General features: G+C 31.5%; 1 protein-coding gene across 1 annotated transcript in view; it reads right to left on the minus strand.

Moving 5' to 3' along the window:
- Window positions 1–1,134: 1,134 nt before the first annotated feature.
- The window catches only part of DACH1 (dachshund family transcription factor 1), a 442,442-nt gene continuing 426,308 nt past the window's right edge, over window positions 1,135–17,268 (minus strand). Inside the window, exon 12 of the mRNA XM_049779033.1 lies at window positions 1,135–2,656. Within this exon, the coding sequence (XP_049634990.1) occupies window positions 2,619–2,656 (38 nt within the window). The 3' untranslated portion in view covers window positions 1,135–2,618. The remainder of the gene's footprint in view (window positions 2,657–17,268) is intronic.

Raw genomic sequence — 17,268 nt, forward strand, 5'->3', positions numbered from 1 at the left:
AGGCTCAAAGAACTAGGCTACCATAGAAAAATTTCCAATTCTTGCATTATGATGTAAAAACAGATTTTTGTACAGATTTTGTACAACAAAATTCGTAATAACCTTTTATCATTTTTAGAAAACTTTAAATATATAGATAAAAATAGACAATTTTCATAGGTCCTACATGAAGATGAGTATGTTCTGTTCCAAGGGCTTGCATAGAGCACAAATGTGGTTATAATATAGAACAACTAGACATTAATATTTTCAGAATACAAAATTATGGAAACCATAAAATGAGCACAATTTTTACTTGTTTATACCAAAAGAAATATAAACCAACCTGTATAACTAAAAAATGGGAGGGGAGATTTTTTAAGTTACAAACTTAAAATAACATTTTATGAATCATAATATTTACAACATGTTAGTAAGTTTCTCTCAACGTATAGCTGATAGCTTTTTCTTTAATCCTTGCTAAAATTCCTTTTTAAATGAACCAAACTCTAAAGCATTCTTAAATGTCTTGAAAATGTGTATTTTAAAACTATTTAACCTACCTAACAGGTGACTCTATGCAAGGAGCAGAGCAATGGCTGATTCTATTACATATGTAAGTCGTAGGCTTTTTAAAAAATCTTTCAAAAAATGCATGATTCAAAAGCTTGCCACGAGTTCCTCCAATTTTAAGTATCATAATCCTTTAAAGACTGCATATAGAAAAAATAAAACAGAAGAAATGAATATAATGAGGAATAGGATGTGCTGTGCTCAAACCATGAAAGATGGTTATTAAAAATTATGCTTTGAAAACCAAGTTTCTACAATGCATTTGCTAATAGTGATTTAAATAAAAATATTGCTCCTTTTAAGCAAGCTAAAATAGGAATTGTGTATATAACTTTTTATGTCTTAAAAGTGGACTTAGTTGTTTAATAGCAAGCTACACAAAAGAGATATGTTCCAGTATTGCAAGGAAGACCTAAAAACTATAGAAGCTTAGTGCCAGAGTATCTATAATGTTAATTTTTATTAACCAAGTCATTAGTATCCAATTAGAACTATCTTTAAACTTTTTAAAAACAAATAGCAAATATTCTTGGTCGCTTAAGATTTTGCTACTTATGGCAATAAATAGTTAAGATCAAAATTTTAAGATGACAGCAAAATCATAAAATGTACAGCAACTGTACTGGTTCTTAATATCAGTCTTTAAAGGTGTGACTTCATATAGGTAAAACCACAGAGAAGGTAACTTCAGCATGTAATAAGCACTGTTTGCAGTTTACTTCCAGTTATCTGCACAAAAGTGAAAACACATACTGTAACTTCCAAATAGACAGTGAAAATAACAGGTAGCTACCCTTCCCTCTGACCAGGGTGGGAAGCACAATACATTTTATCTTTACCATTCAGTGCTACATGGTATCGGACCGACACATCAAGGGCTTGTTAGGTTTTGTTTTTCTGCAACATTAACATAATATGACATTAACATATAAAAATATTTCTGGTGTTTTGATTTTACTGTTCAGCCACAATTCGTTTTCAATATTAGTGCTGTTTGGGGCACTAACTAGAGTTCAATATACAAATAAAAGTGACTGAGACAGAGTTCTGATGTCACCAGATACCTATGATCTCATTCATTAATACTGCGACTCCAGACAAATATTTACATGCCTGCATGCGTTAAAACCAGAAAGGTGTCTTTCTGACCAACAGGGTGACAAAACATATTTCTAAAGTTTCATTTCCTAAACTCTATTAGACTACAGCATACATAATACCTTCCTTGTATGTTTATGTTTATATACTGTACATTTGACCAACAGTTTGAAGAAGAAGCACCCTTTTTTATTTTTAGTTCTATATCCCACTACCAGTTTGAAATGAAAATGCTGTCACATTTGTATTTTCTTTTTTTTTTTTTTAAGAAAAAAGACCATCAATGAAACCTTTTGACTTCTATTCAATGCTTCTTTTCTTATCTGCACAATGACATTTCACTGCGTTGTCCTTGATATCCATTTGTTGGTCTTTGGAAAGCATGTGAAAAAATCTTCGAAGAAAACCCACAAGTAGACTGTGAGTTTAAAACTGAATGTAACAGAACAGTATTTTTTTTTTATTTTCAGACTTTAAAAGGTATCCTTTATGCCCTCCCCCCTCCCACAAAAGCTCATTTCCAACTGTTCTTGCTGGTTTCTGGAGGACATAATTCTATAAGTTTGGATGACCACTGTTACAAGAGTCTATTGATGTGCTCAGAGACAGAGGTTTCAGAAGAGAAAAAAATGGTTTATTCCATTAAAAAAGCCAAAGCTAGGTCTTATCCAGACCTGTCAGTAACTCCGTATAGAAGGGTCCAGCAGCAATGTTGCAGTTATTAATAGTAAGAAGTGTGATAGTTGCACATTTACAGAAGTTCTCAAGTATCTGGCATAAACCACGGACGAAAAATCAATGGAGGAAATTTTTGCTGTTGTTAAATACTTAAACTTTCAAAGAACATCAATACACAAAAATGAGGAAGATCCCTCAAAAGGTCTTAATTTCTTTTCCTCACACTTCCAATGACGAATGTCTAGCTGCAAAAATTTTATAACAATATGAACTTCTTCAACAGGAAAGATTCAGTACATGACAGTAGTCTTCAAATACAGTCTTCCATCTAAAAATAAATAACAAAAATCATGAAAAATAGGACACAAAAATAATTATACAATAGAATACATATAATATAATAATAATAATTTTATTATACACAATATAAAATGTGCGGAAATTGGATATGAAACACGTGAGTTTTATCTTTACTTATAAAGTTAGCTTCCTTGCTCACAGTCTCAAAGTTAATTTCATAATTACACCAAGTTTATGTGATGGAAATAAATACTGCATTTCTAGTTCTCATAAATATATATTTGCTATTTTGATATCAGTTTCTGAACATTCAGGAAGAAGATGAGTATGTGTGTGTGCGTTTTACTGATATGCAAAGCTAGTTGATTTCTGGTGAATGACAATTACTTCCTTCAAGCTTGCAAAACTAAATTTTCTCTGAAGCATTCAGGTGTATCTCACTCACGAAAGACTGAGCTTCCATCTTACTACTTAGCAGTGTTGTTAAATATACCATGTAATGTAACTATTGTACACATTTGTTGCTATTTATATGAAAGTCATCTAGGTTATTTCATCACTATCAATGAACTATAGCCTTTCCCCCTAAAGTGAGATTAGACAAACAATTAAATATTAAAATGGAAATATTGGAGCAGCACAGCTCTATGCAAAAGAAAGAGTAAGTCAATATTGGCATCTTTAATAAATTATCTGAAGAAAATTGAGGAAAAAAATTAGAAAATTAAAAATACAGAAAAGAAATAAAGCAAATCCAACCTTTCCTCTCACATGTATTCCCTCTAAATTATCCATTTTAGGACCCTGAGTAAATAGTACCGTGGATAGACATTATTTCTTTATACGCACCTAAACAAGATCCAATCCCTGGCATTCCCTAGGATCCTCCAAACTTGCAAGGAGGGATTCCTGAGCATAGATCCAGTAATAACCCCTGCACATTGTTGGGTATGGTTATAAACAAACAAAAATCCTACTCACTGTGTAATATAATTAAAAGTGTTTATATGTTAATGAAAATATTCTTAACTTCAAGCTACAGGACCTAAAGTAGAAAGTAATAATAACAAGAAATTTGTCTAAAATATTTTTAAAAGCACACATATAGTTGAAAAAATGTTTGGTAAACTTCAGGAATTAAATTAATAGTGGGTCAGAGAGATTGAACAGGAGGAATGCACCTGCCTTGCACAGACCTGACCCCAGTTCCAATCTTTGGCAGCACATGTGATACTCAGAGTACCACCAGGTATCACTCTTGTGCCCATTGTCAAAAATATTCTGTATAGGTAGGCAGAATAGACTAGTAACTTCAATAAATGAAAATAAGATGAATCGGAAAAAATGGTCAATTAGAAAATGTAAGCCTAAATATTTGATATTACCATCAATATTAAGTAACTAAATGTTTTTACTAACTCTAAAAAGGAAATGATAATTCATAAAAAAACCACTAAGAAGCAAAGTTAAATTCATTTTAAGAAGCTTTTATACTCCATACATTTTATATTAGTATGTTATATTTATATTAGACTAATAACTACAACATATCACCAACCTCTAACATTGCTATATATCTCACACAGGCAGTATATTCAATAAATATTCTAATATATAAATTAATGAACTGATGAATAAGAAATGTATTCTTACATAGAATATTTAAGTACACATAGGCAAATACATATTTAAATTATAAATAATTATATTTAATCTACAGCGATTAAATTTTAATAAATATTATAGTCAGATGCATGAAAAGATTCAAGCATAAATGTGACTCCAGTTTCTACATATTAGGGCTTTGGGGGGGGGTTGGGCCACATCCAGCAGTGTTCCGATGTTACTCTTGGCTCTGCACTCAAAAATCACTTCTGGTTTGGAGGACCATATGGGATTCTGGGGATTGAACCCATGTCCCTCCTACATCAGCCGCATTCATAGCTAATGCCTTACTACTGTGCAACCACTCCGGACCCCAAGGGCATTTCTATTTAATACTTAACTATGAGATTACCTTAAAATTAAATGAAAATAAAATTAGCAGGAATAGAAAAAAAACTGAATGATTTCCTTGTATAGTTTTAAAAAGACAAATTTCAAAAAGTTCACTATGATTTTGTCTTTTTTGTAGAAAATACAAAACACAAAATAATAGTTTAAAAAATTTTACACTGTTCTAGATATACTATGTTGGTTTTTATAAACTATACTAGATAATCACAATGCTCTGAGAGAACAAACAATGCTCTGAGAGAACAAAAAAGCAAATGATCTGTCACTCTAGCAGATACAATATTGTGTCACCCTGTGGAAAAGTTTCTTGATATTTTTTCCACAAACTAATTTATTTCGATATGTTGAGAAACTCAGCTGAACATCTAGAAATCAGAACTAGGTTTCCAACTAAGAAAAATAAGAATCCTAGCTTCAAAGAATATATCTAGCTTTACATAATCATTGTTTGCTTTTGTATGAGAGGTTGAGATCAGAGAGAAATCAACCACTTTGTGCACAGAATTACTTAATTTTAAAATGTCTGTTCTAATTAAAAGCATTTGGGATTAAGGGTTGATCAAAACCATTTAAATCACAAGTTGTTAATAGTTCCAGAGTTTATTGCAATTTGGTGTTTACAGCTATAATTTGGCAAATAAGTATCTAGATTGTTGAATAGTTTAGTGCAGGTGTGAAGTTTTATATACTGTTTGTTTTATATTTATATAATGACTTAAATATTTGATTTTTATAAAAATAGATCTGAATTTATATAATATCTAAGATTCATATAGTTTCCATTTTTATTTTATTATTTATTTGCTTTGATTAAGACGAATAAAAATGAGAAACTATAACAAAATGTCTGGTACTATTTTATATTGTACTATTTTTTTGTTCAGATTTAGTTTTTTCAGCTATTACTATATGAAATTACTGGTATCATGTTTAAGACATTATACTGTGGGGCCAGAGCAGTGGTGCATGCTATAAGGCATCTGCCTTGTATGTACTAGCCTAGCACGGAATGCGGTTCCATCTCCTGGTGTCCCATATAGTCCCCCAAACCAGGAACGATTTTTGAGCACATGGCCAGCCAGGAGTAACCCCTGAGCATCACTGGGTGTGGCCCAATGCCCCCAAGACATTATACTGCATATATAGTCTTTATATAGCATTTATTTCATATATGACATTAGAGTATTGATTAATTTAATCATTTTATTTAAAAGTTAAATAATTTTAATAAAAATCACTTTATTTCTCAAGTTTTTATATCAATTCATACTATAAAAATTGAAACAATATTAAATTTCTTACTTAAAAGACCCTAGTAAACTATTGCTTTCTCTATGAAACAAATTTATTCCTTTTATGAGGAAAAAAACAAGTGGTAAGTACTAAACCATAGGCATATCTATTCCAGATTTTAATAGAACTTTCTATTCAGAACCCATAAGATCACTTGCATACAATTAATACAAACAGTTTAATAAATTGCATTCTCTTTATAAAGTAGCTTTGGAAAAAGTATTATAATTGTAAAAATTTTATTCAGATATCAGGAATCAAAGCTCACTGTTTTTATATCTCAAGCTCTATAGTTGAAGTTAGATTTTTAAGATTTTAAGATTATAAAGAACAGTTATATAAATTCACATTACTAAAATTACTGTTATTTACTGAATGCATATTAAGTTCATATGAAATAGAGTTAACCTGGGCTTCTTTTAACATAATGGCTTAATCATCTGAACTTAAGGAAACCAAAACAAGTGATGAAAACAAATGCCAATGATTCATGTGATATTTGATAAGACAACTAAAGGAAGTCAAAATAATAGCAAACAAACAGGAACAGATGGGAAGAATCTTTGTCAAGTCATAACCCCTCTTCTAAAACCCCCAAAGGAAGAAGATAATTAAAGAAAATATTTTTCTTGTTTTTTTAAAATTAATTTTATATTTAGAGTAAGAACATTCTGCTTCTACTGAAGCAATGAAGCAGAGACAGAAAGTCTATATTTAATGAGAAATAGTTATGAAAGATTAATGTTTAGCATTAGACCTCTCATAAGAGATACCAAGTAAATATATTTTAGTTAATAAAACACAAATAAAAAGTAATTTCCTAAAGTTATACTCAAGATTATATTCTAATATAACAGAAACATGATTTATAAAGAAGTCACATACAGTTTTATTCAGATACAATTTCAAATAAAAACAACATATTTGAATTTGAGTAAAAGAAAGAACTGCAGCGTATGAGATCCAATGAATTAGGTTAAAATGAAAGAAGATCAAATTTTATATTTTTTGTTGTTTTACCGATAAACATCTGGCCAACTCTAAAGTAGACACAGATTTGTTAGTGATCTCAGCAAAGACATGATATTTATACAACCCAAATATTCTAGTAGAGTTAGTATATATTAAGAAGACCAGAAAAGGACCCATTCACTTGAAAAAATATTACAAGTATAAAGTAAAACTATTGATTATGGTTAATACTGAAAGGCAAAAAATTATAATCAGAAACTTTTAATTATTTTTTCAGAGTTATTCAGTGGATGGGAAACACAGGCTAGATTAAAACATGTCCTGAGAAACATAATGTATCAGTTTTACAGACAAAAACCATGGAAATGAAACCTAGTCCTTTACTTCATATTCTAATTATGTACAGGAAACCAGAGAAGACTCATTACCAGGCAAATTGACAATCTGAAGTAGGAAAAACTAGATGTTAAGTCTTGTGGTGTTACAGAGGAACATTATTGGGCTAGCTGGCATAATCACAATATTCTTTGCAAATGGGAAGCTAAGCATAAAGTGTATAAAGCTGAACTGAAGAATGCGAGAAGGCATTTGAAAATGCACAGATGGCTGTGGTTAATTGTTGGTGACTAGGAGTTAGTCAACTACAGCCCTAAGGTAAAATACTCCTCTCAAATGACGAGATCAACTCAAAGTATCTCAGTTCCTCTGAGAAATGGAATTCTTACTGTCAGTGTCTTAAAGTAGAGTTTCTTGCAATGGATTTTAGGTTCAAAGATGATGTTGATGTTCTCTGTGCATACAAAATTTTCTACCAGATATTTACATGATCCTAATTTTTCTAATTTGTCAATATCTTTTATCTGCTCTCTCAAGGATCTTTCTGAGTTGAAGGAGAAATAGGGACCCTTAGCTTCTAAGTATGCTTGTGTTTTTTAAAACTGAATTTTTTAAAACCATGGGCAAAAACTTTATGATGCTTATCAATGATCTACTGTGTTTCTGAGCAGCAGAGAATAGCCAATTCAAAGCTATAAGACATTAGTCTTCTGGTAAATTTTTTAGTCATGAATGCTCAGACAAGACTCAGAAAGAAAGTTTTGGATCCATCATAGATTACTAGAACTTAACTGCTATTATAGCTAATTATTATAGAATCTATATTATATGTCTTTCAAGTGGTCATCCCTATGTCAACTTTATATAGCTTCACTATCAAAGAGAAGCTGAATAATGTCTGGCAATAAGCTCATTAGAAGCAAATAACATTGCCCTATACTTTGTATATGAGAAGCACTTTGACTATTGCCTGAAATCTGGTTCAGTGCTCATTATGTGTTTCTAATGAAGAAACTGTCAAAAATAACATCGCAAAAAAGGGGCAAATGTGCCTCGAGATGTGACACTGAGAACAGAATTTCACTTGTTAATTTAGGTTATATTTATACTTCTTTTAGGTTACACATTATGAAACTAATCATGAGGAAGCTTCAGTGACAATGAAAGATTTTAGTAGACTATATTCTTAAAAATTATAAGTTCTTAATTATATTTTAAAAAGTCAAGATAAGGGGCTGGAGAAATAGCATGGAGGTAAGGTGTTTGCCTTGCATGCGAAAGGACTGTGGTTCAAATCCCGGCATCCCATATGGTTCCCTGAGCCTGCCAGGAGTGATTTCTGAGCGTAGAGCCAGGAGTAACCCCTGAGCGCTGCTGGGTGTGACCCCCCCCAAAAAAAGTCAAGATAATACTTAGGATTTAAGAGACTAAAAAAAAATGAGAGGCCAGAGAGATCATACAGCAGGTAAATGCTTGTCTTACATACAGCATACTCAGGTTTGATCCCTGGTGCCCCATCTGAGCCAGGACTGATTCCAGAGTGAAGAGCCAGTAGTAAGCCCTGGGAACAGTCAAGTTTGGCCAACAAACAGAATAATTGAGAACTATATAACATATGATTTTGGTATGGATTAATTAATGCTATACTATGCAAGTATTTTCGGCTTATTTGATTTTTACCCCACTCTATTACTTTTCTTTTCTTTAAACAAAACCATGTAACTTGAACTATCTAGTTCCGCCTCTCAAATGGAGGGGGAAATAAGGGAGGGTACCAGGATCAAACAGATATATAATCACTAAGTAGTAAGCTAGACACAGAGGGGGCTACTTATTCTAGCAGCCGGGGTGGGGCGCTGAGAGTGGGGGATATGGTATGTAAGATGGGAAACGGGGGAGGAGGGAGGACAAATTTGGCGATGGCAATTTCCCTGATTTAATGTTCATATGTATCTAAAATATTACTATGAAAGATATGTAAGCCAATCTGGTCAAAATAAAAATTATAAAAAAATAAAAATATGTAAAATAGTATTAGAAAGGACATGTTTATTTTTTATAATAAGTTATAAAGTAATGCCATATGTAAATTGTCAATGAAATACTGAGCTGATACATACTTTATTTCTGTATATACAAGCTTATTGTAGTGCATATCCTCCGAAATATGCATAGGTATATAAAATGGATGAAGAGAGCCAGGATTTACACATATATTACACTCATTTTTTCTGAAAATGCTTTATGAAGATTAGAGAAAATGATCAACTCAGAGTTAACAAAATATTAATAGTATAAATCTAATGAATTGTCAAAATTATTAAATATATTTATTTAAACTTTTCTGTATATACTTTTTTGTCAGAATTTTTAGGTTGTTTTTTTTTTTCATTTGTTTTATGCTGGGACCACACCTGACCATCACTCTGGACCCTTCTTTAGGCAAAATAAAATAATTTTAGAGAGAAGGATATATATGGTAGAGTTGTCTTATATATGTTCGACCACAGTTCAATCCTCAGCATTGCAAAAAGGTGCCCAAGCACTGATACAAGTTATTAGTATCAAGCCACTAGTAATCTCTGGGCACCAGTCCTATTAATAATAGTAATTTTATTACTAATACTATTAATAATAAGTCATTTGTTATTAGCCCTGCAAAAGTTTGGAAAAAAGAAAAAGAAAAAGATTGTTTTGAGGTGCCTAATGCTGGCAGTGCTTAAATTTTACTCCTGGCTTTAATCAGGTATCACTGCTGGTAGGACTTAAGTCACTATATGTATGTAGTGCAAGAAATGGAAGCTGAGTTGGCAATGTGTAATTAAAGCATCCTTTCCACTATACTATGACTCTCCCCTGAAATAAAATTGTAATACATTACCTGTATATATATATATATGTACTAATAACTTATGGAATATTCACACTCCTCACTATCCACATAAGTTTATGCAGAACTATAAAAAGTATTTTTGTGATAAATATCTATTTTTCTTGGCCAAAAGGTTTAGATTCATGAAGTTGGATTGGGCAAAAACTTAAAATAATATTTCTTCTATTTATTGGCTGTTTAAAGTTTCAAAGGTAAATTTACATTTGTCAACTTTATGAAATCTGGTTAACTTCATTATCTGTTTAGACTGTGTATGTTGATGTGATATTTGTGGGTATACAGAAATTACTTTTTATTTTACCTGTGTTTGGATAAATTTTATATATTACAAGTTTATCCAAAACCAAAACAGACCCCCAACCTCTTTCAAAGTTTGACTCTTTTTTTTTTTGACTAAGAAAAATGATATTGCTTGTAGGACATTTTGGCAAAGTATTTTTGTGTGTTTGTTCTAATTAAGCATTCATTAGTAAGAATCGAGAAACCATCAGAGTGGTTAATGTACCAGCAAGTGCGAATTAGATACTTTGCACTTAGGTTACCTTGTCCTGATTGGAAGGTGAGACCCCCGAAACTTCAGCAAGGTAATAATAGTGAAAACTTAAGGCTCTTTACATTCTTCAGTGGATTTCTAGGGGAGATAAAACTAAGAAATGGTATGGACAAGAAATAATTAGTTGAGGGCATATATGAACCTGAGTGTGAATGGACAAGGGATCTTTTGCTTAATTAAAACAACATGCCTTGTTTGAGAAAAGAAAATTCTGTACAGAAAGAAAAAAAGAATCATTTGAATCAAGCATTAACATCCTTTCAAATCAAGCATTTATATTTGCATCCCTACAAGAAACAAGCTAAATCCTCTGTGAATAAATTGAGTTTTCAGAATAAATTTGTGTGTTATTTCTGGGGAAAAAACCAAAGGTGGCAATTAGAAGGGCAGCTCTTGTCAGAGCCTAGTTATTTTCTTTTAAGTTTGAAGAAAAAAAATAATCATCTTTAAAAAGTTGAACAATTTCTTTTTTTTCTATTTTCTATAGCTTGACTAATTCAGTAATTTTAATAAAGTTATATATTGAGAGATATATTAAGAAATAAAGTTCTGAATCTCTAGAAATGTAATGTGGTATATTTATATAATGTTGAATTAAAATGCTGTACAAGGGCTAAATTTCCCAATTGAGATCTTAAAGATCTCAATTTTTTCAATAATAAAGAATTTTTTAAGCTAACACTCTGTGGGGTATATATTTTCTGTGCCTTAACTAATGAAATTGTCAAATGTTATTTAGACAGTAGTGGTGAGAAAATAATATCAATACAAGAACTATTAATGTATCTCTGAATGCTAAATGTGTGAAGTAACACTTATTTGAAGAAATCAGAGATGTTAATATTTCTATTAAAGAGGCAGACTACCAAATAAGCAATAAAGCCTGATGACAGAATTATAACACTAAAAGAATAAAATGAGAATATATAGTTTTGTCTAGAAATGTAGCCAAGAGAAAGTAGAAGTTGAATTAATCAGGCAAGTTTTTCTCAAATGCCCCTGAAAGCATCAACCAGCTTTGAAGTTACTTTGAGACTGATATTAATATCTGCTCTTAATTTAGATATATTCGGGGTCTATAAATTATTAGACTTGTACAATTATAATTTCATTCTCTAACTTCCTTAGTGGGCATTTTCAAGACTGTTATCACTACTCGCAGATTCCAAGATATTACAACCATGTATTAGCCCATCTCCTTTTTCATTGGGCTGCGCAAAAAAACATATTTCTTTTTTTTGTTATTAAATATATTTTTTTATTTAAGTAACATGATCATATTTGGGTTCAGTCATAACCAGAACACCCCCCTTCACCAGTGCAACATTACCCCCTCCCTCCTTCCCATCCCCTGCCTGTTTTCGAGACAGGCATTCTACTACAGTAATTTGTTTTTTTTTTTTTTTTGTGGTTTTTGGGTCACACCCGGCAGTGCTCAGGGGTTACTCCTGGCTCCACGCTCAGAAATTGCTCCTGGCAGGCACAGGGGACCATATGGGACGCTGGGATTCGAACCGATGACCTCTTGCATGAAAGGCAAACGCTTTACCTCCATGCTATCTCTCCAGCCCCAGTAATTTGTTTTTAAGTTCAGTAAGTTGTATTATTTTCCTTAGAGTAAAAAAATATAGTAAAGGTGTGATAGTGGCAATCGCCAATGTTTGCATAGGTTCAGAAAAATGGAGAAAATGGGGGAAAAAAATCCTTGACCTGATTACAAAAAGGCCTCACCCCACAAGTTTATTGGCATAAGACAGACTCAGTTCCTAATTTGGTAGACACCAAGACTGACCTTCTGCCCAACACCACCATACAGCTCCTCATTGAATGACACCCTTTTGGTCCGCAGCTCATGCCTACACAAACAACTACGACCAACACGCCTGCTGACCCATGCTTGGTGGCCCCTTATGTCCCCATCAAACTATGGACTGTTGCATGATACCGGAATCAGCTTCAGCATAACCCGTAGTCCAAGGACAATATAAGGTTCTGTAATGCCGCAAAACATATCGCAAACTCAACTATCACCTGTTGTCTTCAAATACCCTTGTTTTCTTTTTTTTCTTTTTAAAACATAAAAGGGTCACATGTATCTCTTTTGTATATCTCAGATGTATTCCCTTAACATCTATAACTCGTTTCAAATATCCTCATTTGTGACAATTTTGCCCACTAGATTAACTAGATTAGTTATTTGATTGCTTGATTTTCCCCCTATGAGATCTGTTTTATAAGCAATACTGGTAGAAGAGTAACTCCAAGTTACGGGAAATGTTGAAATTTATTCGTTGGTCCCCAGATGCACCAACAATATCTTGTGGCATTGCTTCTCCTTTGCAAAGAACATATTTCTAATTTAGAGAATAAAGTTAAAAGATGGGATATTGCTTCCAAGATTAATTCGTGAGAAACGGATTTTTTTAATCTCACTGTGACAAGCATTTTTTAATCATTTGATTTGCTTGATTTCATGAATTAAATGGTCACATACCAGTGATCTGTACCATGAAGATTCTTCACAATAAAAAACTAAGGACGATTTTTTGGACAATAGACAGGAACGAATCAAAGACCTGACTTCATCTAATTTGTCATTGGGGCTTGCCAACAGACACAGGAATATGTTAGGAAGTAGATTCTGCCTCAGTAGAGATAAAACTATTGAACTTTTAGCAGCCTGGTAAAGAACTAAAGTAGGATCAGAGACTATTTGAGGATTCTACACAAACAAACCCATGAGGTAATAAATGTAATAAAGCATGATATTTTGAGGTCATGTATTATGATATAAACAAAGAACTATTATTTTTTGGTATAAGGGTGACATGAGTGGTAATGACAGAGAGTAATATTTTAATTCTTTGTCAGTGTGCTTTCATTTGTGTTATTAACACACAGAGAAGATTCATAACTCAACCCTGTATAATGGGAAGCCCACTAACTCAAATACAACTGGATGAGTTCTAAAAAGTGACTGTATTCAAGACTTGTAAAAATACATATTTATAATCTACATAGAATATTTATAATATATATAAAATGTATAACCGATATATAAAATATATATCATTTTCTGTATATATGTGTAGCAAAAACAACTTTTATTTGGTTTTGAGGCCACACCTGGTGATGCTCAGGGGTTACTCCTGGCTATGCACTCAGAAATCGCTTCTGCCTTGGGGGACCATATGGGACTCCGGGGGATCAAACCACAGTTCATCCTAGGTCAGCTGTGTGCAAGGCAAATGCCCTACTGCTGCACCATTGCTCCAAACCCGCAAAAACAATTTTTATGCTTCCCACTTCAGTATTTCTTTCTTAGTATATTAAAAAATATTGGAAGGAAGGTCTTTAGACCACATCCAGTAGTGCTCCTGGGATTTTCCTGGTTCTGAGCTCCGGTATGACCACTGGTACTGTCAAGTGCAGTGACAGGAACTAAAGTGGGGTCTGATGCAAGTGAGGAAATCATCTTATCACCTGTCCTACATTTCTGACCTCTCAAAATAAGTGTGTATATATATATCCTATAATATGTGGAAATATGAATCTTACAGTAATGAAAAGTACTTGCATTGCTTAAATACTTTAATTCTATGGAGGATAAAATGCTTTGCATGAAACATTATTAGCTTAAGGTATAAAATTTACAATAGGAAATATTCTTTTTATGGTGGGAACCATGGTCAGTTATGCTCAGGGATTATACCTGTTTCTATACTGAGAGATAACTCTTTGGAAGGGTAAAGGGACCATATATGGTGCCGGTTTGAATCCAAATCAGCTACACACAAGAAAAGTAGAGCCTTAGCCCTTGTACTATCTGTCCCAGCCTTTAATTGGTAATAAGAACCAAAATTAAACATTTCAGAGTATAATAATTTTATAAAAGGGTTTTATAAATGTGACATAAGTATCCACCAAGAAACTGTATGGCTACACACTATTGAAGTTTTATTATTTTAATGAACTAACAAAATAGATAAAAATATTCTAACTATTCCAAAAATATATTAATAAAGGTACTAGGGAGGTAAATGGATATTGAATTTGCATGTTTGAGATGCTGGGTTCTATTCCTGGCCACACACATAAACACACAAAGAAAAAGAAAATTAAAAAGATAACTAGATTGGACTCTCAGAAATTGGACAGGCTTTAAATTTTTCTTTGCAACTTTAGTTTCATAGTGATGTTTAATAAAAATCAGTGTTGGTTAAATTTGGCATTTTGCAATATATTAGTAAACTGCTATTTATTTTACTGCAAGGAATCAGATTTATTTCTTTGCAAATGGGTCACAAATCATCATCAAAATGACCACAGAATATAACAAATATAAGAGACTAACAATTCTAAAATGGAAACCAATGAAAAATGATAACATGTGCTATATAAAAATAGGTAATGCTAACAGTAATTTTGCATTCATAAATTATCTCCATCTAAACATAGAATTTTAAGAAACATCTGTGTACTATGGAATTATATTTTTATCATATATTCTAATTTGTTTTCAATATATTATAAATTCAAAGTGATTGACAAATTATTTTATTTCAAAAATACTAATCTCTAAAAGTGAAACTTATAAAGATATTTTATTTAATGTACATATATATTTTTTTTAAAAAGTTGTCTGTGTGGATATATGTTTATTTCATGTCCACTACAAATTCTTCCCTAGGTCATGATAATATAGGCCACCATTTCCATTAAAGTTAATTGCTTCTGTCCATGGTTACTAAAAGTATTGTCTTTTTTTCCTATCCATAGAAATTGTGAGATGAATAAAATTAACTCATGTCAATATGTTAATCAACGTATTCTGAATAAAAGTTAGGCTTCAAGATATATTGAAAAATTAAAGAAACTTATTTAGGTTTATGCTAAAACCACTTCAAAAATCTTTATTTTCCTATTATGGGGTTAATAGACTTCTGTTAATTTTTGGGTTTGTTCACAATTTCATTTTGTAGAATAGCAAAATAATCAGCTAAAAATGCCTTAATAGCTGCATATCCTTGATTGATTGAAATTGGACAGATTTTAATTTAATTTCTATTGGAGCAACTTATTTATAGCAATAAGAATATTATGTTGTATGTTTGGGTAATTTATCTTGCCTATTTTTAATTTTTATTTAAATTTTATTATTTTTAATTTTATTTACAGCATGATGTCTGTATACTGAGTTCACTACTTTATGAGATACTGTTTTTTCACTTTTTAAAATTCCATTGAAAATTTTCTAAATACTACAACTAACCAGACACTTGATTACTGTATAATTATATGCTTCATATGTTGAAAAATCATAATGCTCCTACAACTTAGGATACATTATAGAACTATTTTGAAACAACACATTTATTCTTGTGATAATTCACAATATTTTTATGAGTATTTTTCTTTACTATTTTTGAAAAATATATACAAATTTTACTTTCCTTCATCAAAATGAATATGTATTTTACTATTAAAATTATTGCGAAGTATATTATTGCATCAGAGAGATAAGCTACAATGCATGTAAATGATTGTTGCATTTTGTTTATGATGCTATTCAATGTAGTTTGATTACTTGAAAGGACTAGTATCCAACATATTGCCATGTGAAACAATATCATGAAAAATACATGTCTCTTAATGCAAGAGTTGAATTGACAGTTTGTCATGAGCAAAATCTGCAGAATCAACAAAGATGTAAAATAAATAAGTCAAAATATGAGTTATCTAGTATACTACTACGTATCTTAGCATTCTATATTCTAATTTTATGTATATAATCTAACACTGTAAATTTTTGATTCTACTTTTATTATACTAACTTTAATGGGTAAAACTCAATGTCAAGTAATCCATCCTTTGTAACTGCCATAAAAGGAACTCTGCATTATGTTTTCTCTATTTAAAAAAATCAAGTCATTCATAACTAAGAAGGATAATATAAATTTTAACAGAAATATATGAACTCATAGCCATTTGTACACACTTTGCTTCTAAATGTAGCATTTGTTACTCATATAAAAATCATTTCATGGAGTGGAGTGAAATAGCTTGCCACTCTAGACTTTCCTGAATAATGACAATATAAAGAATATGCGAAGAGACTTCTATATTTTTTATATAAAGCCCTTAAAATAATGTCTTAAGTGTTTATTTTGTCTGGACTTCACATTCATATAGTGTCAATTAAGATTACAGCTCTGCATCTACTTAAGTCATACTCTACAGTTCTAATTGCCCTTTCTTACATCACACATCACATTGGCCAGACAAAATTATTGTCTAATCTAGATTTGGGTTTCATTCCTATATTATGTATTTCAAAAGGCCAACCAATATTTTCCTTTCCTAAGTCCTGAAATTTCATTTTACCTTTGTATTTATAAAGCATCTTCCTACTCTATTCCTTCAACAGCAGAATCCTCATTACCTCTCTTCTAAATTCATTACATGCTTCATTTCTTTATTGTCACTCTTTATCAACAAATACATTCTATGCAATGTATTTTAGTGAATTTAGTATTTAGCATACTGATTGCAGATATAAAACAAGGACTATCAAATT

This window comes from Suncus etruscus, chromosome 8, assembly GCF_024139225.1.
Source record: "Suncus etruscus isolate mSunEtr1 chromosome 8, mSunEtr1.pri.cur, whole genome shotgun sequence".
Lineage (NCBI taxonomy): Eukaryota > Metazoa > Chordata > Mammalia > Eulipotyphla > Soricidae > Suncus > Suncus etruscus.